The sequence below is a fragment of the Poecilia mexicana genome, unplaced genomic scaffold (genome assembly GCF_051168715.1).
Source record: "Poecilia mexicana isolate PSO_F unplaced genomic scaffold, ASM5116871v1 scaffold_7, whole genome shotgun sequence".
In the NCBI taxonomy this organism is placed as follows: Eukaryota; Metazoa; Chordata; class Actinopteri; order Cyprinodontiformes; family Poeciliidae; genus Poecilia; species Poecilia mexicana.
In genome coordinates, this window is record NW_028263376.1 from 10,959,000 (window position 1) to 10,982,331 (window position 23,332).

Below are 23,332 nucleotides of genomic sequence, written 5' to 3' on the forward strand. Positions count from 1 at the left end.
TGTGTGTGAGTGAGATAAGATGTTAAAAAGAAAGATGGCATTTTCCACCAACGCTGCAGGGCCTCAGCACAGAATGACTTGCAGAATATGGTGCCTCTTGTCCCATTTGCTACAACCTACTCATAATTATGACTCTGCAAATACAGTATTGCTTCTAACGTAACATACCGGATGCTATTAGCTATTTTGATCATTAGAAAGTTTGTAGGGATAAACAGGAGAAGTGGAAATGTGTAATACTGAGAAAGTAGAAGGAAGGAAGATCTCACCTTCATCTCTGTTCCTACTTTGGTGCCTCCAGGCTTCTTAATAACAAATTAAAGTCACAATAAACTCCACTTTGAGGAACTTCCACTCGCCTCCTGCACTCGTCGAGAGAGCTGCATGAATCATGAATTCAACTATTTCTGACGGCTCTCGCTGATGGCGTACGCTTGCATCTAATTAATTGTTTTGCGCTCCAGTCTTCTAATCTGTAAAGCAGTCAATTTGCCACTGCAGTGAATCAAGCAATTGGCAACTAATTAAATCTTTTAATTTTGCCTTCCCAGCCTGGTTTATTTTCCTGAGTCGCCTTTAAGCACAAATAAATGCGGCATGCTTTGCTTCCAGTGCTAACTCTTTGAAGGACTAGGTTTCAGAAAATTTTGTACGGCGATGGAAATAGGCAAACGGTAAATCAAAACCAAAAAAATCTTTTCTTTCTTTTTTTGTTGTTGAAACTCTTACTCTCTCTCTTGAATAAACATTACTTTACTTTGCACGGTGCCTTTACCGATCAGAAAATAATTTTCAAAGTTTCAGGCTGAAAACTGGCCAGTTCAGTCATCAGATGATTTATTATCGTTGCGAGTCTAATTAAAAATTTAAAGTTGAGGTTTTAGAGATTTTGTCTCAATTCCTTTTCTCTGCCATGAGTTTCATGTTTGCTTTGGGAGCTTTGGACATTGATTGGCCTTTTCATTAAAGGGACATAGTGGTGGGAGTGTTGATAATGTAATTTAGCATTTCAAATTATGCTTGAGTGCTGCTTTACCAATGCTCTATAGAACCTATAATTAAGCGTTGGCGGTCCTATTATGCGCAGCATAAATAAACATCATCAGGAGAAAGGTCGAGCTTGTAACGTCATCACACGCGTCTAACAATAAGACTTCGCTAATGGAGTACTTGACTGAGACGCAGAAAAAAACCCCAAAACCTTGTACTGACTGGAGATGATCGGTAGAAAATGATTCACTTGTAGGCGAGCTGTGATGCAGTGGACTCATTATTATATTCTTTTTACAAACATTGACTGTATGAGGAGAAAAGAACCAACTATCTAGTTACAATTCATAGAGAAAAGTAGAATCTAAAATGAGAGATGTGAAATGAGTGATTGCCTCTTTTTGTGTGATCTACTAGTTATGTGGGTAAAATGTGGGAACTTTCTAATATTTTTTGACAAACTGCAACTTCGATTGATCATGTCTCGCCTCTGCTACTCTGTCTGGTTTGATGTAGTTTTGTAAATATCTTTTTTGTCTCTGATCTGGACATTAGCAACATGTTTTCTCATACATCACACGCATATATGCGGCAGTTAAAACCTGTGTGGAATTTAATATTTTAATCGCAAACAGTGCAAAGATGAAACTATAACATCAGAAATGCACCAGTAACAGGGCGAATCTTTAAGAGGTCTTTTATTTAGGGAAGCTTTATTTATTATTATTTTGTGTTTATCTTTTAAGTTTTCCCAGTAAAATACTGTTGGAACATGAGAATCGTTGTTTCGTTTTCACCTGGCAGGGGTTTTGCTGACTGTACTTTTTTTTCTCTGTGGATTGGATCTTTCAGTGGTTTTTATTCATGGCATCGGTGCAATAAAAGATTTTAAAGATTAAACACTGCAAAAGCACAAAATCTTACCACGTATTTCTGGTCTAGTTTCTAGACCACTTGGAATGGGACAAAGCTGTCGTACAAGTAACTTTTTAGCAAGAAGTAGGAGCTTGTTCTAAGTCAATAATTCCTCAATATTGATAAAAAAAAAGTAAGTAGTAAGTTAGTTTTGTCTTATTTCAAGTGTACTAAGATATTTGCACTAGAATCTAGACCAGAAGTACTTGGTAAGATTTTGTGTTTTTTTTTTTTTTTTAACAATACTTGCAATGCCATTGATTATTATAATGTTTTCAACAGTACCTTTCTCTGTTCATCAAACTTATTTCTAGGTTTTAACATTATCTTTTTGGTTTAAAAAAAAAAAAAAAAATCCGACCTACTCCAACGTTTTCAGTGTGTGCATTTGTGTTGTCCTGCAGCGCTGACACTGACTGAGCGGGTGGAGCTGACCTTCAGGTTAATGAATGTTAGAAGAGGAGCTCAGACCTGATGTTTCGAGCAGGAGACTGAATTCAGAGGCGCGAGCGCCGAGTGACGGCAAGCAGAGACGTGACTGAGGAAAGACCGCCGTGTGTTTGGGGAGAGCTGTGCTTCTTGCAGTAAGCTGGAGGCGAGAGGCCAGAATCACAGTCCGTGTTTGGAAATGTTTGCGAGCTCTAACGAGGTCACGTCACACTTATTCCGCTTGTGCATGTCCAGACATTTTTGAAAGAACAGAAGAGCAGGACGATGTGTTTTATATCGAGTCAGATGAGGGAGTGTTGTGGGTGTGCAGGGCTCTCGCTAAAAGTGTTGGCACCCTTGTCAAAATTTAAGCTCGCAGTGAAAAACACAACCTTTAAAAAGAAGCCTAAGTTACATGTTCCTAAAAAAAAAGAAAAATATCTTGATGATGTTTGAAAAAAACTATTCTAGGGATTGATGACACAAAATGGGAAATTTCTGGAGTAAAATTAAAGATTTGGTGGTATAATGATGGTCCAGGGTTGCTTTACTGCTTCATGACCTGAATGACTTGCTGAATAATTTACACAGCCAGTGTCAAAAAATAAATAAATAAATAAATAAAAAATCCAAATACATCCAATCGACATGCTGTGGAATGATATTATATCGGCCATCTAAACTAGAAAACTCTTTAATGAAGCTGGAATAACCAATTCTGCAATATGTCAGAATTCCTCCAGAGTGATGACTAAGAAGCTTCACAAGTTTTTCCAAACTTGTTATGACGGATTCTGCCACCCGGGATGGTGCCACCCTTTCTGAGGTTCAGAGGAGGAAAATGTTTTCACTTTGGATGGATTTGGTTGGGATAGCTTTTACTTTATTTCCTCAATTAGATAAACTCATCATTTTAAAACTGTGTTTTGAACTTTTTACAAGCTGCCTTTTTCTGATTTTAAAATGTAAGTGATCTGAAACAAAGCAAAAATCCATAGCGAGACACATTTTTATCACAGAATTGAATTGTATTATGCAAACCAGCCATTGCATGTTTACCTGAAAAGTAAATATAGTGTTTGTTTTAAAGGTTATCATATTTGGATCTTTAAAGAATTCTTTTACGAAACCAATCTTTCATAGAGATGTAATTTTAGTCCAGAATAAAATGATGAACTTTGTTAAATTCAGCAGCACTTAGTACGTGTTCATACTCTACATGTAATTATTATAATTTATCTTCTCATGCAGTAAAAAGTTTACATTTCGATTAACCTTTAATACAACTTCATTACAGCTTGTTCTCCTTTTCATTCGAAATTCCTGCTAAAATCAGCAGAATTAGCCTGTGTGGAAAATTATCCGTCTTATAAGACGTGCAAGAGTTTCAGCTTCCATAATGCTAACGGGCCTGAAAACCCCCAGCAGCTTCCTGCCACGCCAAATGCAAACGGACCTGAAACATAATCCAGACTCGTACATATTCATCTCAGTAACCGAAACAAATCCTGCAGTAATTAATCTGCTTTGTGGTGAGAAGCTGAATTGTCTCTCAATCAAAGCAGTGATTTCTTTTTTTTTTTTTTTTTTAGAAAGGGCTCAGAACTCTTTTAGTAGGCCTGAATCTTTTAGAAAATCATTACTTATAGACAAAGTTAATCTGCTTTCATGTTTATTAAACTGTAGTCAGGTGCAGCCAGAAGAGGGTAACTAATTAATGAATAAAAAGAAACACGCCACCTGCTGCTGTCTCTGGACCAGTGATGCACCTGGTTGTCGTTTGGCCGAGCAGCTGTCAGTCAGGATGCGACTATAAACAGACAACAGCAGAGATCCCTGCAGGCTCGGTTCAAGTGCACCCCAGAGAGGTGATGAGTGAGTGCTTCCTGAACCGGACCAACCACTCAACGTTTGCTCTGATTGATGATCCGCGTCATCTGAAACCTGCAGCCGACTGTTACATGCGCTCCGACGAGTTATTTGTTGTTCGTTTATTTGATTAAAGTGTTTGAAAAAAAATCTGACACAGGAGCCACACTTTTGAATGACTTCACTCAGGGAAATGAACTCGCAGTGCAGCAGAGAACAGGAGCAACACTGGGTGTTGGCCCAGAACCTTTCAGATATGCAGAAATGTCGGCTGACTTGAATAAACAACTTAATGAGATTCTTAAATGGTGATGAAAAAGCCTGATTTTGTCACAGTGTAGGAATTTATTTATTTATTTTACATTTTCTGACAATCTATGAAAGTGATTTATACAAAAGTAATGGTTTAAAGCTCTGAAATGTCCTTGTGTCCTTGTACCTTTTGAGCTTACTGTAAATTTAAGTGTGTGTGTGTGTGTGTGTGTGGGTGCGTGTGTGTGTGTGTGTGTGTGTGTGTGCGTGTGTGTGTGTGTGTGTGTGTGTGTGTGTGTATGCTTCTTGTCTGTGACTGACTCTGTATTCTAGTTATGTGATTAATCAAATCAAAACCTGACTTCTAAAATTCAGGAAATATTCAAAGTTGGAAATTTAGGATGGGAGTTACTGGGAATAAACATGAAAACATATTATGATCACATGCCTCTATATAGTATTGGAAACTTAAACCTGCCACAGGAAATCAATCTGGAGGGTTTTGCAAATATTTTATTCATTCTGCAACTCCGATGTAGCTCAGCATGTGTCCTCTGTACGTATCTAGAAATCAGAGATATTTCTCCTGCTTTCCGTATTATTAATCTCAGTCACTACGGATAATTTTCAACCACTTAACTTTGGTACAATTGATGAAAATTGACAAGCCTGTCATTATTAAACCATAAAAAGTGCAAATGCAAAAGTCAGCTGAAGAAAAGGACACTTTTCACACATTTCATTGAATCAACGTTTAAGCCCTGCAGAGCTGGCAGTGGGATTTCTTCTTAACCTTTCATGTGGATTCTCCATAATCCAGGTGGCAGCGATCCTTCAAGTGGAATTGGAAGCAGACTGGACTGTTTACTTTGGGTACTGAACGCGTCTTGTCTCTCTTCCAGGCTTTTATTTGACTTGAGGCATTTAGCTTTATAGAAATGGTGATTCTCAAAGGAATATCTTAGCAACAATTTAGACATCCCTGCTCGGTAGACCTTATTTTCCTTGACAGGTTATGAACAGACCTCCTGCAGAATGTAATAACAAGCTGTGAGGTCATTTGGTTCCTTGGAGCGCTCCAGGTCAATTCACCCCACCGCCTACTTGCTCCTAAATAGTGACACTTTTTTCTTTCATTTCATGCCTGAAAAAACCATTTCACACTTATACTCAAGTGCTTAAACCATTTTATATAAGTTTACTTTTATAGCATAGTAACAGTGCTGTAAAACATGTAGCCTCTAACAGATTTCTTCTATAACCCTAGTACATGCAAAATGGATTTTATAAGTAATGCTTACATGTATTGGGGGCAGGGGGGAAGCGGCTATCTGTACCAACATGGAGATATGTGAAATACGCAACAATTACCATCAGTTGTTTGCGGTAACTGACAATAAATATCCAGGTCAGTTTGCCCAGTTGCCCGTTTGTATTTGCTTTCGTACTTATTGATGCTGCTGATGAATTTTCACCGACACATCTTAGGAGAATTGTTTTAGCTCAGCCACAGATTTAGGTCTCACCTCGATGCGATTTAACTCCAGACTTTGACTAGGCTTCTCCAAAAGGTTTTCGACCCATTCGGAGATGGATTTGCTGATTTGATTTTGGAGGTGACTGTAAGAGATGCCTTTGTGTGGTTTCGGCAACACAAAGACCAAAACAACGCCAGACATTGGCCACAATGTGAGACCATTTCTCATCCTTCATCCTATCGGATGGGCTCTAGTAAAGGGCTTTCTGGATTATAGAGGTGAGGTGGTATTCAGGACTGGATTGGCTATGTTTAGGCTTCAGTACCTTTTTTCTTTAAAACAATTCATCATCTGAAATCTGCTTTTTACTCTTAATGCCTTCTTAGGTTGGTCTGACTTTAAATATTTACATGACAAACAAATTTACAGCAGAAAAAATATGTGCCGCGAGAAATAGTCAAAGAACAGCATTTTCATAGATAATTCAGCTAAACATATTTTTTCTGGAAAACTCTTTTATAACTTATAATTAAATTGAATTGTGAACTTTTTCTAAGGTTTGTCATACCCACGTGTTGTTTTGAAATATGACACATTTTGACTCTTGATCAAATCAAAACCAATTCTGATCAGCCTCACGGTTTTAGATATTAATTGTTAAAGTCAGAAACACAACGAACCCCACTTGAATTCATTGTTTTTTAAGCAGAAAAACATGCAAAAATGTCCAAGTCAGGGACTCCCAGGGATCATTTCAGTGATAGACGCTAATGACCCTTTTGCATTTTTCCACCTGTCACAAAGAGCAATCGGATATGTAGCAAATCAGCAGCTTTATTCACATAAGCAAAAGTGGGTATTCTGCACCACTGTGCAGTTGATTAAGCCTAATGCGTTGAGAAGTGAGGAGTTGCTTGGATTTAAAAACTGCTGACTCCTTTCTCTCTGCTGTTTACTCTCTCCATCTCCATCCCTCTTCCCATCACTCAGTATTTCCCTCACTTCTTCAAGTGTCTCTTGTGATGAGGTTAAAAAGCAGAAGGGAAGAGAGGGACTCATTAAAATCCCCCCCCCCCCCCTTCTTGCCATCTTTACCAGATTAAATTATGGTGGAACGACACAGGAAGAACCTCCGTGGCAATAACTGCTTCCAAACCTCCTTCCACTGAAGCCATTAAAGATGCTTAGACCTACATTTTCAACCTTATTTGAGTCTGGGCAGAAAATAAAATGCCTAAACAAGGAAGGCAACGAGAAACAGGGATCTGATGAAGGGGAGCAAACAAGGGGGTTGATGGGGAAGGATTACAGGAGGGACAGCTACAGAGAGAATATGTTAAACAGGAAAGCAGGATGTCGTGCTGTAGCAACGGTTGTAGCCGCTGAGTTTACAGAAAATGGGATCAGTGATGCTTTCAAGGCAGGAATGCCATGCAGCAAAGCAGGCTGGGAGAGCACAGTGACTGATGGAAGCATTTTCCTTCAGAAGTAATCAGCTTGTCTTCTGTAGCCCCATGCCAAGAATGACAATTTGTGCACGTCTGGGTGCTCATTTTGGGGGTGGGTTATTAGATGGCAGGCGGGGTAATACAGTCCATTTCCGCAGTGCACTATGGGAAAAAAAAAAAAAAAAAGGGGATGGGAGACAGACATGAAACGTGCAGAGATTTACTAGCTTTGCAGAGGAGCTAAAATAGCAGTATTCGGGGCAGTTGTGTTGCAGTGGATGCGTAGCTTCAACAGGACAGATCGAGGACACGAGCAGGTTGACGCTGTGGAATCAGGAGCTGGATCATTTCTTAAACCGGGATGAGTTAGACGGGGCAAGGTCCGGACACAGCGAGTCATCAGTTCTCATCTGAAGAAAGAAAGGTAAGAAAGAGAACAGGACGAGAAGACGAGGGGTGACGCTGTCATGGTGTCTCACTGAGAGCCGTTGTGTATTCATGAAACTTGACTTTGGGTGTCTCTTTATGCATCTGTATGTCTGTCATTCTGGTTCTGGGTGTGGATACCTATGAGTAAGTACAGCTGTAAATGAAGAGTTGTAGCTTCAGCTCAGCAAGATTTATTATCCTTGCTTTTGATTTGTGTTTGATTAATCTCCTTCAGCTTGTTCTTCAGGTTGATTTCTGAAAATCCTTCTCTTATGTTCGTCAATGCACAGAGAGAGCGGCTCCAGTCTTTTTGTTGCTTTCACGTGAATTCTTTCTCCATCACCTAAAGTTTAGATGTGCGCACAAAATGATAAGGCACATCCTGCCTAAGTCAGCAAGAGTGTTTAAGGTGCAGGAATCAATGGCAATCAACTTGAATAGGGAATAACAATAAATCATAGAAGTGGTTTCAATACTTCAGCTGCAGAAATAAATCTTCAGCTGGACTCACTTACTGTTTTCCTAACCCTGACTACAAGCTGTATATAAGAAATATGGCGTGAGCTGCATGTGCTGCTTGGTCTTCGAAAAGATCGAAGAACAAGGTGAAAATTGGGGCTTTTTTAGGTGAGTGTAACATTGTACTGTTTTTTGTCTTCTGGCTGCAGGTCCAGGAATGGCTATGCCTGAATTGTCAGATGCAGCGAGCTCTTGGCATTGATATGACCACACCTCGCTCAAAGAGCCAACAGCAAATTCACTCTCCGTCCCACCAAGCCAAGCCCATCGTCCAGCCACAGCAGCCCGTTCCGCAGCCAACACAGCCGGCTGCTGCTGCACAGCCCAAACCTCTGGCACAGAGTCAGTCGACTCAACAGCAGCAACAGCAACAACCTCATTCCCAGCCTTATGGCCAAACTCATCCCTACTCTCAGTCCCAGCCGTATTCCCAGGCTCAACCGTATTCCCAGTCCCAGCCGTATTCCCAGGCTCAACCATATTCCCAGTCCCAGCCGTATTCCCAGTCCCAGCCATATTCCCAGGCTCAACCGTATTCCCAGTCCCAGCCATATTCCCAGGCTCAACCGTATTCCCAGTCCCAGCCATATTCCCAGGCTCAACCGTATTCCCAGTCCCAGCCATATTCCCAGTCCCAACAGTATCCCCAGTCCCAGCCTCAGCCTTACCCTCCATCACAACCAGGACCCCAGACGCAGCCTCAGACACATCCAGGCCTTGGTGGTCCCCAGTCTAAGACAACACCCTCTCAGCAGGGCCTGAGGTCTGACCCGTACTCCCAGAGAGGTGTTGGAGCTCAAGGAGGTGCTGGAGGTCCGACAGGCGGCCCCGGCCAACAAGGAGGTCCTCGAATTCCCCACCCAGGCGCTGTACCTCTGCCTGGGTTGACTAAGGCACCCTCCCAGCCAGATTTAGGTCGAGGTTCTCCGATGCATCAACCTATGACACGTCACCATGACCAGACGAGAAGCGCTGGATCTTCCCCAGCCCACCGACCTCAGAGTCAGGCCCCTGCCCAGGATGGTCTGACCAAACTGTTTGGCTTTGGGGCATCGCTGCTCAATCAGGCTAGTACCCTGATCAACGTCGACCCTCTACCCACAGCCTCAACACAGCCAAGCCCTGCGCGAGGTAAGGTGGTGTTCAGCAATGCAACTCCCGACAACAGACAACAAGGGCCCAGCAGCACTAAGCCTTTCAGCATGGGGGGTCCTCAAGCTCCAAGCCAAACTGGGGGTCCACAGGCAACAAGTCAAGGGGGAGGTTTGAGTGGACCAAGCCAAATGGGAGGACCATATCCGCCAACCCAAATGGGAGGACCTCAAGCACCAAGTCAAACGGGCGGTCCTCATGCACCTGCTCCAACAGGAGGCCCCATCACTGGACCCCAAGGGCCAAGCCAAAAGCAGCAGCAGCAGCAGGCTGGACTCCAAAAACAACAAACGCCGCCACAGCAGCCACTTACTCAGCGTCAAAAGGAGCAGCAAGGACAGCAGATGCCTGCTCCCCAGCAGAAAGTGTTGCAGAAACAGGAACCAGTGTCGGTGCCCGTGACTGCTCCAGAGGCCGAGAAGCCCAAGGTGAACTGTCCTCTCTGCAAAACAGAGCTGAACATCGGCAGCACCGACACACCCAACTACAACACCTGTACGCAGTGTCAAAGCCAAGTGTGCAACCTGTGTGGCTTCAACCCAACACCGCATCTAGTAGAGGTAAGAGGAAACGCCCACATGCCTACATCTCCTACACACTCTGAATGATATTAAAGAGTCAAATCAGAGCGTACAAATCCCCAGTTAACTCTTCCCAGACAAATCAATATTGTTTGCAACGTGCTACTCATTCTGCTGTTGGACTTACATGTAACAAAACCCAAACCTCTTAACTGTCCTTCTGTTCTGATCTGTTCCATTTTCCTCTGCTCCTCGGTGCTGTATTGCTTATTGAAGTGCATTTCCTCTGATCTTTATTCTATTTTTTTTTTAGATTTCTGTTTTACACATTCATTCCTTCACCCTCTGTGTTAACTGTGAGTTATTTGAATCTATTTAAGGAGTGAAGCTCATTTCAGAAATGTGCAATATTGCTTTTTCTTTTAATAGCTCCTACATTAACTAAATCAATTTCATTTAATCAAGAGATACATTTTCTTCATAATATATTTGATTAACATAATGTTTTGTCCACACCAAAAATGCTGACAATTTTTTTTTTTTGCAAGCATCACAAACAAATGCTTTGAGAAAATTGTACCAGTGGTTTCCCAAACTCATCAGAATCCACTTTCCAAGCTTTTAGCAAAACATTAAAGTAGTTTTACTACCAGGCCAGTGAAGCACACATGGCTAGAAAGCAAATTAAGCAAGAAGGTTACGGCAACAAAAGGGTCTCAACAATCATTTCAGTCCATAAATAACTGTCTTTATATCACTTCTACCGAAAAAGTACATCAGTGTGGAGTCCATCTCATCTCAAATTTGCTGGGTACTGTTCTACCGACTGAGGTCTTGTCCTGATCTCTGACAAGTCTGATTAATCTGGACACAATACATGTGAGGAATGTCTTCTCTGTGTGATCCAGTCCAACAGCTATGGTACGCTTTGTCACTTTGCTGAATAAGTTATGGTCCAGAACCAAGTGCTTTTTGGTATATGGTTTTTTTTGTTCAGTGTTTTTCCATATTTACCTTTTGTGAGCTTGTCCAGCATGCAGACGGCCTCTGTTGGCAAAAACATGTTTCTCAAAAACATGTTTCTCATTTTTTATTTAGTAAAAAATGCATAGATAGAAAATAAGTCTTTTTTTTTTGTTCCATTTTGTAGTTGTGTTGCATTGATATTGTCACAAATTCTCCACATAGTGAGAGAGAATCAGCATTGACTTAGATTTTTTTCAAGTTCAAAATAAACGATGACAAATCTTCAGAAAAGAGCACAGAAATGTCCAAACATCGCTGATAGGCATGACGTGAAGAAGGCAGTGAACATATTTTTAGTAAAGTAAGAGAAGCGTAGAAAACACAGACATCCTATCCACCCACACTTTCTTTGTTCCCTCCAAAGTGCTCCTGCTCATGGAACAATGAAAGGAGTATAAAGGTCCAGCACTCCATCACCTCCCCTTTATCGATCCAAATGCAGTCTTGGAGTGGAAAGGAGAAGAGACAGTATTGGAAAATGAAAGACAGGAAGACGGATAGCGTATTAGGATTTTGCCAGGGACAAAACTGAAGGGCCGATGACAAATGGAAAAGAAGAATCGTCTGCTTAGGAAAAAGCCTGAAACTGAATGCCAGGGTGGACGGAAAAAGAAAAATCTGCGAGAAATGTAAAGCATCACAGATTTGTCAGTGGGTTAGTCTAGCAGACTAATTAAAACAACTTATTTATTTTTATAGGGACCCTAAAGGGTCCCTATAAAGTACAGTTGTTAGTATTTCTATAGTGTAAGATGCTGGAATTGCCGCTGGGTGGAGTCTGACATAATGGGTTAAATATAACCACCTTTGTAAGGGTGCAGAGGACACTGACACACACACATGCAAACACACGTAAAGAGCAAATATTGGTCAAAATGCCATTTAGACCGAGAGAATCTGTCACAGTTCTAAAACTCAGAGCATGACTTAAAGGGATGATGAGTGTGTAAATGTGGGTCAAGATTGTGGCCTTGGTACGTTGCAGTTGTTTTTATGTAATAAGAAAATCACATACAGTATAATTATTACTCATCATTTAGTGTTGCCCCCTTAATAAGCCACAAAACGTTAATCTTCTGGCCAAATAGTGATATTCACGTTTAGGAAGTCGTGTGAAAACATTAAGTATGAAAGCTGTGTTTTTGTGACTCCAGAATGCGTTGTGTTTTCTGCAATATGAGTGTTAAAAAATGTTGAAACCCAATGTGAATAAGACTGTAGAATGCTTGTTGCTAAAACAGGAAGTGTCTTTTAATTTGAAATCCTAATCCCAGTTTCATTCAATTTACAACACGGAATGGTTTGAATAAAAAAGTGAACATGTCATCACATCCTCAATTCGGTTTGTCAAAATGGACACAAAACCATAAACAAAAACAGTTGGAACTACACAACATTTGGTATTTAAATGACTCTGTGTACAGTAAATTGACATATATATTCTGACTGTTACAGTAACATGGAGTTTTAATGCCACAACATTAACTCCACATTAAAAGACAACAGAATTTTGAAAGAAGCTACTGATTCTCTGACTGGCCACAGAAAGAAAAAGGTTAAAAAAAAGTTGAACAAGGTCAAAGACAAGAATGAAGAATATATTATTACTTTTTGAAAACTAATTATCAAGAATGTTGGATTAGAATATTTATAACAGATGTAAAAAAAAAACAACATAAGAAGATACATGAGATAATATATATAAAAAAAAGTACCAATGCAAATCTAAAACCCATGGAAAATGTTTTTGAAACATCTGGGTTTTGAACTTATTAAATGATCCAAATATTTGATCTTCTTTAGTTGTTAGTTATGAGTTAAGAACAAGAACTAACACATCTTGATTCTGAAAATGAATATTTAATTAAGAGACTGTATGTGGACATGCTGGTGTCTGATTCACAGTGTTCGAGTCCTTATATTTTAAAATGAACTCTGAACTCTGAAATGGCTTTACTGTCCACATTGAAAATGATTTGTTCTTGCAAAATCAAACACTAGAGTGGACAGTTCCTGAATTATATTGTATTCCAGTTCTCTTCCAGATTATCTAGTGAATAGAAACTAAAAAAATCTAACCAAATCTCTCTGGTTTTACAGTGGGGGCTGCATGATGTTAGCACTGTTAGCTAAACCATCTTAGCTTATTTAGAGATGCCTTCAGGGGAGTGCGTTCGTGGCATTTCTGTTGCTCTGTGATGGACTGGCAATCTGTCACGGGTACGCCCTACCTCACCTCCGTCCTCTCCCCCCAACACACACACACACACACATCACCCCCAACGTTGAAAGGATTAAGAGAGCACTGAAAAGCAGATGGATGGTTTTCCAAGTTGCCATTAGAATGATTACAACTCAGTTGTGATGTAATTCCCAGCCAACCACATCCAACTTCCAAGACAGGTTGAAGGATTAAGATTAGGCTTTGACTGGAGTATATGTTCGAGAGATTTCTTGAACAAATTCTTTATTTGTTATTCTTTAGTTTTAAAGTTGATAACTCCACATACAGGCTTTCTGTTTTGTCTACAGGATTTTTTTCCCTCTTGCTTTCAAGATTCACTAAATTTGGATTTGTAGTTTTTAGCAATCAGACAAACATGAAAATATAGAATAATTATTACTGACTTTCTCTGTGACTGTTGACACTCGTAAAGAAACAAAAAAAGTCTAATAGTAGATATCTAAGGATGGAAGAAGAACTTGACAGGGTGGACAGTTAGGAGAGCTAGACCATCTTAAGGGAGAGAGAGAGAGACGTTTACAGAAGCATGGAGAGGAATAATAATAAAAAAAGGTAACATTAAAGAAGGATGACAAGCAAAGCAGAGATGGAAACAGATGGGAAGAGAGCAGAGCCAAGGCTGAGAGGAAACCAGACATGTAAAGCTGAATCATGCGCAAACTGGAGTCCAGAGGGAAGATGGGCACCGATGCACTCTCTCACACAGTCATACAAAAGACAGTAAGTGGAACAGTAGAGGGAAAGAGGATCAAAAATAGAGTGAAGCAAAGAGTGGAAAGAAAAGCTGCAAACCAAAAAAAAAAAAAAAAAAAAAGGATGATCTCACAGAGCCACTGCAAATGCACTCCTTTTAACTCGGCCCACGGTGTTAAAAGCAAGCACTGAAAATAAAACCGTTATGACTCCTGAGTCGTCTTATTATATCTGGACGTTACTTAGTTCACAGTTACTCACCTAATACACACCTCTGACATAGAAAGTGGCTTTACAGAGACCTCGTACACGCAGACCTCAACATATGTATGTTATTTTCATTTTATAAGCACTAAAGAATGTACATTGTATTGGTATTTTATAAAATGAACAAAATATTGCCTAACAAAATAATATGGTGAAATATGATGATGGCAGTGTCATGCAGTGGAAATGCTTCTCTTCAGCAAGACAGAGAAGACAGAGACGTTGATCATAGTTGATGGGAAGATAAGATGAGATAAAATAAGATAGTACTTTATTCATAACAAGGAAAATTCAAGGGATGTGAGGTGAGCTGGATGTAAAGCGCATAGCATAATGGAAAGAACCAGTTAAGAACATTGAAAACCAGTGAGCTACTGTACTGGCAGAAGTGTGGTGAATGGCTTTGAAGGCAGGTGATTTAATTTGGGGGATCTAAAACAGCTGTTAGCAGGGAAACTAAGGTACATAGAAACCACAAAGAGAACTTAACTAAACACAAAAGAGAACAAGCCAAATGCTGGAGAAGACATGGAGCTATGAAAAAAAAAACATGACCAAGCCGCATTAAAGAACACAGAAATGTTTTGGGAAAACACAAAAGGACAATCATCAAACTCAGAAAGCAAACACAAATGAAAACCAAACACCAGCACCAGTAGATTATGACACATTGGCTTATTGACACGTTTGCAGAGGGCTGCATTTGATATTTTTTTAAGCAGCAGACAAATCACTTCATATAATATGTGGCTTAATTTATTTCTGTAAGACAAAAAATGTTAACTCATAACATACAGAGACATGGATCAGAAGACAGACATGTGGACTGGTTTGTCAATCACATCTGATCCACTTTAAGCTTCATTGTGGAAATTATCTGGTCAGCACACTTAAGCAAATAAATACATAAAAAACATCTTGTTTTAATGTCAAACCAAATTCAGACACAAATAGATGCAGTTACTCTGCAATTTGTTTTTTGCACATATTAAAACAAAATAGAAAAGGGTAGAAGACACAAATATTTAGTTTGGAAAAACTGCATACAGTCAAGCTGGTCAAGTCTAGATTTTATTTTGGTTTAAAAAAATAATGTCAATCTTCCCATCACAATTTACTAGTCACTAATTCACCTACACTAAGTTTGTCAGTTGAAGTTAATTTTTACGGCAGGTGAGTCTTTCACCGCATCTTCTACTCAAACAGATCAGAAAGTTTTGCTTAGTTTTTGTTCTGCTGTCTGAAGAAACAATAGAGCTTCTGAAAAACTCTGGTATCATAAACATGGCCTCACTTAGGTTATTAATAATCCTTGGATCTCTAAAGTTTTATCAATAGAAATTAAGAATGAAGTAGTTTCTATAAAAAAAAAATCTGCTTCAGTCTGTGGTCAAATATTTAATCTTACCCCAATATGAAACAAAAATCCAAAACGCTTCCTTCTGATAACACAAACAGGCCACTAATGGGTTTGTGCTTCTACATTGTTGAACTGCAGTTGCTCCATAAAGCAGATGTTGGTGAATGAGGTTATTCCTCTGGTTAGTGTGTCATTCAGGCCTTTGCAGCTGTCAGAACAATTATTAGTATGAGTGCATCCAGGCCACCTGCCTGTTTCTCTGCACCAAAGATTTATTTATTAGTGTTTAACTGCACCTGAAGGGATTATTGACTGTGAAAGTTAATACCCAGGGTGCATGTGGTTTGGACAATCATTCTGCTTCGTGATAATTCTGCATAGGGCCATATTGTGTTCTTAATGTGAATGTTAGTGTGTGTGTGTGTGTGTGTGTGTGTGTGTGTGTGTGTGTGTGTGTGTGTGTGTGTGTGTGTGTGTGTGTGTGTGTGTGTGTGTGTGTGTGATGTCCACAGGGGGCAGCTACTGAGTGCAATGTGTACTTTGCATCAAAACAATCTGATTAATTGATTAATCCAAGTAAACTGTTTGTTATTCTGAGTCATGTTTAAATGCTGAATCAGTGGAGCACGTTCTCTGCTTACTCTGAAATCATTTAGGAACCGATTTAAAAGCTCTGCCTGCCTATTTGCAGTTCCCCTCCCCCCCACCTGCATGTTCAGGTATTCACTTTTCTTTTTTCTTTTTCTTTTTTTTTTTTTTTTTTTTTTTTACAAACTACAGCTGTCATTTATTTTCGTCTTTATGTATTTAGTTCTCTGTGAATGAATCAAACTGAAAATTCTCCAGTTAAACACCTTTTTGGTCTGCTGAATGAATATCTCTGTATGACTGGGATTATAACTGGGTTCAGCTGGAATAATGTAAGCAATCATAAACAGATGCTTTTCAAGTATCCAGACAGTACATTTCACTCAAAAGCCACAGGTATGGTCTCTCTTTTGTCTGCGTTCGAAGAATGATATTAAATCACAGCTATTCGGGTGTACCAAAGGTTTTCTTCAAAATAAAATACATGAGTTCTATACCTGAAAGACAGAGCAAAAAACCAAAAACAAAACAAAACAACAACAAAAAACAAACAGTCAAACAGTAGTGGGGTTATTGTATTGATCTTACAGCAATAGTCGCAGAAGATCCATCATGCATCTCATGGATATTAACCAATCTGAACAATTAATATAATCTTACAGTATTAGTCATGTCTATTCATATCAAAGGTTATGCTTTGGTCTCACTGCCACTTTAAAGACATATTTCACAGTATTTCCCACTAATGCCCACTGTTGTCAGTTTTGAAGCGGGACCGTCGCTGTCGCATTGTGGTGATGTCACAACTGAGTTCGCCCGAAGCATAGACATAATATAAGATATATATATATATATATATATATATATATATATATATATATATATATATATATATATATATATATATATATATATATCTTATATATATAATATAAGATATATATATATATATATATATATATATATATATATATATATATATATATATATATATATATATATATATATATATATATATATATATATCTTATATTATGTCTATGGCCCTAAGGAGACGCTGCCATATTAGAGCCCAAAAGTGCCACCTGCTGGAGACTTTGAAACCCACACAAAAATAAAGTTGAATTAATCAGACAAACTCAATGAACTGTCATCTCAGTTTGAACTAGGGACAGACCTAAAATCACACCGGTCAATTTTATCGTTTGATACGGAGAGTTATCCAGGGCAGCATTTGAAAGGGGGAAAACGCACCAGTTTTTAAAAGTATATGAAACTTGTTTCAGTTGCATGCTAAGCACTTTTCCCAACACTTTTATGCATGCTCAGTCAGTGGGAAGTTAAAACAAGATCTTCTGCTCCATGAGGGACTACAGCATTTTATCCTTGCTTCAAAATCTCAGATAGTTTCTTGTGTTTTAACTGAGTAAAGGGACTGGCCCAGGGTACTGTGTATGCAAGAACTGCCACTGAGCTAAGTACAAAAATACTTTGACATATTCCAAACAATCTAAGTCTTAGCATTTGCTGTCCTGCAGGCATTAAGTCTACAAGAGTAGATCAACGGTATATTTCATTTTTCCACGTTTTCAGTTATCGTCCTCTATTATCTGCACTCAGCATCTCCCCTGCTCTCTGGTGCAACGTGTAAAATTAGAGAGGCAATCTGCAAGCTGATGAGCAGAAAATAGATTCTCCATAAGCAACGAGGTAATGGAGCGATGAAACGGCATTAAAGAAACTTCAACAGAAGGCAGAAGCTGCATAACGCACCATGAACTGCTTGACATGTAGTCAACACCAAACAATTAAAAGCTAATGAGTGCCTCTGGAATATGGTGACCAAGTCTTATTCAGGAAAGCGTGGTCACAGAACAAATATCTCCCACAAACACCGATTACCAAACAAACACACACTGTCAGCCTCGCCGTCAGCCTCTGATGTCCAAGTCACAATAATCCTCCTCACACGGGTTCTCGTGTCAACCAATCAGCCGGCATGTGTGTGTAATTATAGGTGACTTGACTTTGTAAAGGGTGTTGTAATGTTTCGTGTGTGAGCTTAATGTATGTAATCCACTTGGCAAGTGTGTGTTTGGGGGAGTGGGTGTTTCTGCACAGTGTGTGTTTCTGCGCGTCACTACGGTTTACACAGCAGAATCGCTGGTCAGCATCTGAAAATAGTACAGAGAGAAAGGAGCAGCTGTCACATTGTGCCAGAACCACACACGTCTGCGTGTGTGTGTGAGTGTGTTTTATGCATGTCTGTGGAAGGTTTTATATTGGATTTCACTTGCACACTTTTTTTGTTGTTTTTTTAATGCATCTGCTCTTGCAAAAAAAAAAAAAAGAAAGAAAGAAAGATAGAAAAAACCAACTTCAGTTTTGTTTGAAACAGATGCAAATTTCAGTTTTTATTCTAATGAGTATATTTAAGTTTTATAAATGTTACAGCCTCATTTTTTTTTTTGCTAGAGCAGTATGTCAGCAAAGGTTGAGCAACAAGCTGTTGGGTTCTGCATACTCCAACAGAGATGAGTCACCACCCTGCGTATGATTGCATGACTCTTTCACTGTTATGGCCTCAGAAGTGACTAAACTTAACTTTTTCATTTATATAAATTCAATATTATTGAAGCTTTTTTGTAGTTTTTTTTTTTTTTAATTTTTACTCAACTTTCCTGTTGGCGCTCAGGTGGATTTATATGGAAGTTTCACATAAAACTCTCTCAAATATTACCATTTAGGAAAAGGGGATTCAGGCCTTACCTTCTTTTATTAATTTTAGGCGCTCCAAAATTTTGAAGCGCAACAAAAATGACACGTGGTTATCTAGAGTTTATTCAAGCAAAATCTGAAAAGTTTAGTGCGCATTTGTTTTCAGCTTTCTTTACTGTAATATCCCAAAAATGAAAGTCTACTTAGCCAATGACCTAAACAGGAGCATGAAAGTTCAACTGTGTGTAACCTGATCTCAGAAGAAAAGAATAGCTGTTCTGCGACACATCATGCATACAAACGTCACATATTAATTTTTAAAAAAATAAAATGTGGCTTTAATGAATATTATTTTCAAAAGGTACATTTAACCTGACAAATGAGACTCATCTGGAGTTATATTCTAATTTGCTGAATATGATTCTGCATTCTTATTTGCCATTTTAGCTGCATAACAATGTCCATTTGGATACAGGTTAAAATCATCAGTTGGCTACAAAAGTTAGCTGTAGCGGAGTAAAGCTTCTTCTCAAACAAGACGGAGGCTCGTATTTCCTTTACTGAACCCTTTTGTTCAGTATTTATTGAAGAGAAAAAAAAGGGCTTCAGCCGATAAAAACAGAACAACAGCAACAACTGATAACGGGCAACAGCTGTTCGTAACCAAGCAATAAAATCAACAAAGCAAGATAGTGACTAAACAGTAACAGATCCTTAAGCATTCTTCAAAATAAAAGACTTCCTCTATTCAAATAAATCATGTCTTACACTGAAATATATTTCACTTCGCCTTTGTAATTGTATACAATCATATTCAATATAATAATAATAATCATCATGTAAATTATGCTTAACATATAATTGTAATCAGTCACTTATCATGCAAATATACTGAACAACATAAGTGTAAAAAAGTCACAACATTAGCCTGTCTTTTGGGTGTTTGCGAGTCTGAATGGTCCAAAATCTGATTACACTCATATGGTCAACTGCTGCCGCAGCTCGTCCACAAACGTGTCCGATATGAACGAGTCGGTAAATAGCCTTGACAAATTTAGATCAACAGAAAGGCCGCCGGTCTGCACTGAAAGGATTTTTTTATCTTAAAAGTTTGAGTTTCAAACGAGCACGGGGTTGAAACGAATCCAACAGGGATGGAAGAAGTCATGTTTCCATATTTAGGGAGAAGTTTAAAAATAGAGGACGAGAGGAGCAGCAGAAGGAACAAGAACTCCAAATGGACAGATGCATCGCTGCTGCACCTCATGACATCCCAAGAAAATTAATAATACAACAGCTCACCATGCCCTGCTCTCCTCCTCCTCCTCCTTTCCAGCCTAAACTTCTCCATCTGTTCCTTCCCTCCAATCAAATCTGCTTTTTCTTCCCTCACAGTTCCCCGTGTGGCTTTAAGACCTTCACCTTTCCAAACAGGGTCCTTCTTTAAGTGAACATAGAGCCTCAAAGTCTGCAGTTTCAGCGACGTTTCTGTTGCTCGGCTCCCTGTTAGATTTTCTGCTGCACATCTGTGCAGGAAGCCATGTCCACTTTGAGCCTCCGTTTTTTATTTTTTTTATTTTTTAATCTCTCGTTGCCCTCATCGCTTATTCTGTCAGAACTCTTAACTTATTCAGCAAAACCCCACTCACTTTTTTTTTTAAAGCCATGCATTATGCATTTAGACAACCAACTTTTTCTGTATATGTTGCTGCCTTGTCTTGTGAAGTGACTTTTCAAAAAAGGAGCACAACAATTGTAAACGTTTATGTAAAATGAGGGCATTTGCTTTGCCTGAACCTCTCAACTATTGATATCCTCCCACCGCGTCAGATGTGTTAGTTTTGAAAAGGTTCAAATGATAATTTGAAACGTATCCATGCCATTATGACACAAGAACAAACAGAATGTTTTCTGCTTGTGCCCATAACCTCTGCTACCTTTGTGACGTTTAGTTTATCATGTCTGACTGCTGACACTTTGGGGCATCATAGGGTGAAGCAAAAATATGTTGGGACAGTTTTTAATGTGACAGACTCATTGTTCAGTCATAATGGAAACAGCGCATTTAAATGGTCATTTTAATGGGAAAAGTAGTTGAAACGCAACATTTTATTGAATAGTAGACAGACAAAGTTTACCCTACATTACATCGAACCAGTGCAGTGCAGGGTGAGAGGCTGTGAACAAAACACACAGGCTTTGTAGCTGTTTTCCAGCAGACATTCAGTGGGTTCATGTGAGCAGCTGCTGATTTTAGTGGAGTTTTAAAAGCTGAATATGGACAATGATCCGAAAACAAACAAACAAAAAAAAAAAAACAAGCGACTGAAGACGTGTCTCTAATCTCAATCCCATAAAAAAATGTGGAACTCACATTAAAGTCAAACAAGAGTTCAGATGCATCACTGAAACCTGAAGTACTCTTGCTTATGTAAATTATGCCAGCAACTTTTCAAAGGCACCACAGGCAAGCTAAGAAAAGTTGCAGCAACTTTGCTCTGAAGCTTTGGGCCTTAAGACTCTGAGACTTTTGCAGCGTGTGCGTTTTCTTCCGCTCCGGTTTTTGTGACGTCTGCTCCTGGCTTTGCATGCAATCTTGAGTCACACTCAGTTCTTTAAGTACCTGCAGATGATGAAGGCTGAGTGCTCGGGTTGATTGCTATGACAATTCGCACACGACTAAAGATTTGTGGATACATGCTGGTTTTGAACAGATTTAACAGTTTTCTTACCGCCTGATATGTGTGTGTATGAATCTGTTCTCTTTGTAATTCTTTCTCACGCCTCCTTGTTGCCTTTCCCTTTCGATCTTTACACACCTTCCACCATTCCAACCAACCAAGAACGAATCTCATCTTCACCAGAGATGCATCCAGTGATGTTGTCTCTCATTATTCTTCATCTCATTTTCTACATTCTCTCCTTCTGTCTCTGTCTCTGTGAATGTTTGTGCCTTTTGTTTCTTTCTCGTCTTTCTCTTGAGTTACGGCTCTGTACCTCTGTAGCTCTTTTATCCGTTTTTCTTAGTAATCTCAAAAGTCCTTTCCTCTCAAACTGTGCTGCCATGTATACAGCCCTCTGTTGCAACCAGATGCCTGTTATAAATTACACACATAACTTGAATAGTGAAGTTTGGGTGAGCTGTGAGGAGTGCTAAAAGGCTGAAGTGACGCAACCTCTGCTTGTGATGGGACCTTGGAACAAAATAAGATACTATTTCAGCAATTACTGCGGGGAAAAAACCCCAAAACATTAAAAGGACCTAAAGCATAAAAGGGAATCATGCAATGAGGTAACATAAAACATTTTACCAACATGAGGCTGAAGGCTGTGTGGTAGTGTACTGGTTCATCTTTTGATATTGCTGCACATCTTACCTGATGACACCAGTTCAAAACGTCCATTACTGACGTATCTCTTCAACAGATCCTGGTCAGAAGGCAGAAACGTGTCATTGATCGTTCCAGCTTCCCTCACTGTCCTCTGCAGGGCCCTGCGCTCTTTTATCACATCTGTGCATCACTGACCACGCCCTCAGGAATCAGGGCTAAGACTAAAGTCTGGAGGAACAGTGCCGCGTCATGTTGTGCTGCATTTGAGCTCCCTGAGACATGAGAGATTTATTCCAGCGACTGTGCCGTGAGCTAATATATACTTTTATTATTATTAATCAAAGCTCTCAGCTGAGCTGGCAGTAGGGCTTCCAAGGTATTCTGTGTTCAGGATTTTCTTAGATTCCAGCCATTTCTTGTTTTGAACACACAAGGAGAATCCTTTAAAGTTGAACATACTATAAAATAACTATTTTAAAACATCTCTATTTGTTTACTTGTTCACGTGGCTTTCAGAACATGTTGAATGGTTTAAATAGAATGATAGATATAGAGGAAAAAAAGCATGAGATAAGGCGTGTGAGAATGAGGACGGTGAGCTCTCCTCCTTTGTAGCCTCAGCGGGGCGGCTGTGGAGGTTCGAAATGTGCCTCGCTGAATTTTTCAGGAGTACAGGTGAGGTCACTCTCTATAAATAGTTGTGAGTTTTCTGGAGATGTTTTCCACACTCCGCAGAAGTCTTATGAAAAATTCACTGACGTGGGCAAGTACTTATCTGCAGATTAAGACACGTTACATTTGGTCTTCTTATTGAGCATCACATTGGAGATAAATGTTATCAGAGTATTTTGGTCACAAACTTGGGTGTGAAGCAATGTTTTTCCTCGTTTGCCTGCCATTATTACAGACCCCTGCAGGCAGAGGTAGTGATGTTTTTCTTTTCTTTTTTTTTTTTTTAAAGAGAAAGCTGAATTGCCTCCATGGTGGCTGCCAAGCAGCACCTCTTCCAGATCCACAGCAGGAACAGATGGACAGAAGAAATGGAACTGGTTTCCAATCTCTCGCATGTGATAGTGCGCAGCGTGGCTTATATGAAGAACC

At 39.5% G+C, this 23,332-nt stretch overlaps 1 protein-coding gene across 1 annotated transcript in view; it reads left to right on the forward strand.

The window, feature by feature from the left end:
* Positions 1-23,332, forward strand: part of bsna (bassoon presynaptic cytomatrix protein a) — a 79,543-nt gene that overhangs the window by 17,727 nt on the left and 38,484 nt on the right. The window contains exon 2 of the mRNA XM_088007506.1: positions 8,479-10,041. Coding sequence (XP_087863632.1) covers positions 8,479-10,041 — 1,563 coding nt within the window. The remainder of the gene's footprint in view (positions 1-8,478; positions 10,042-23,332) is intronic.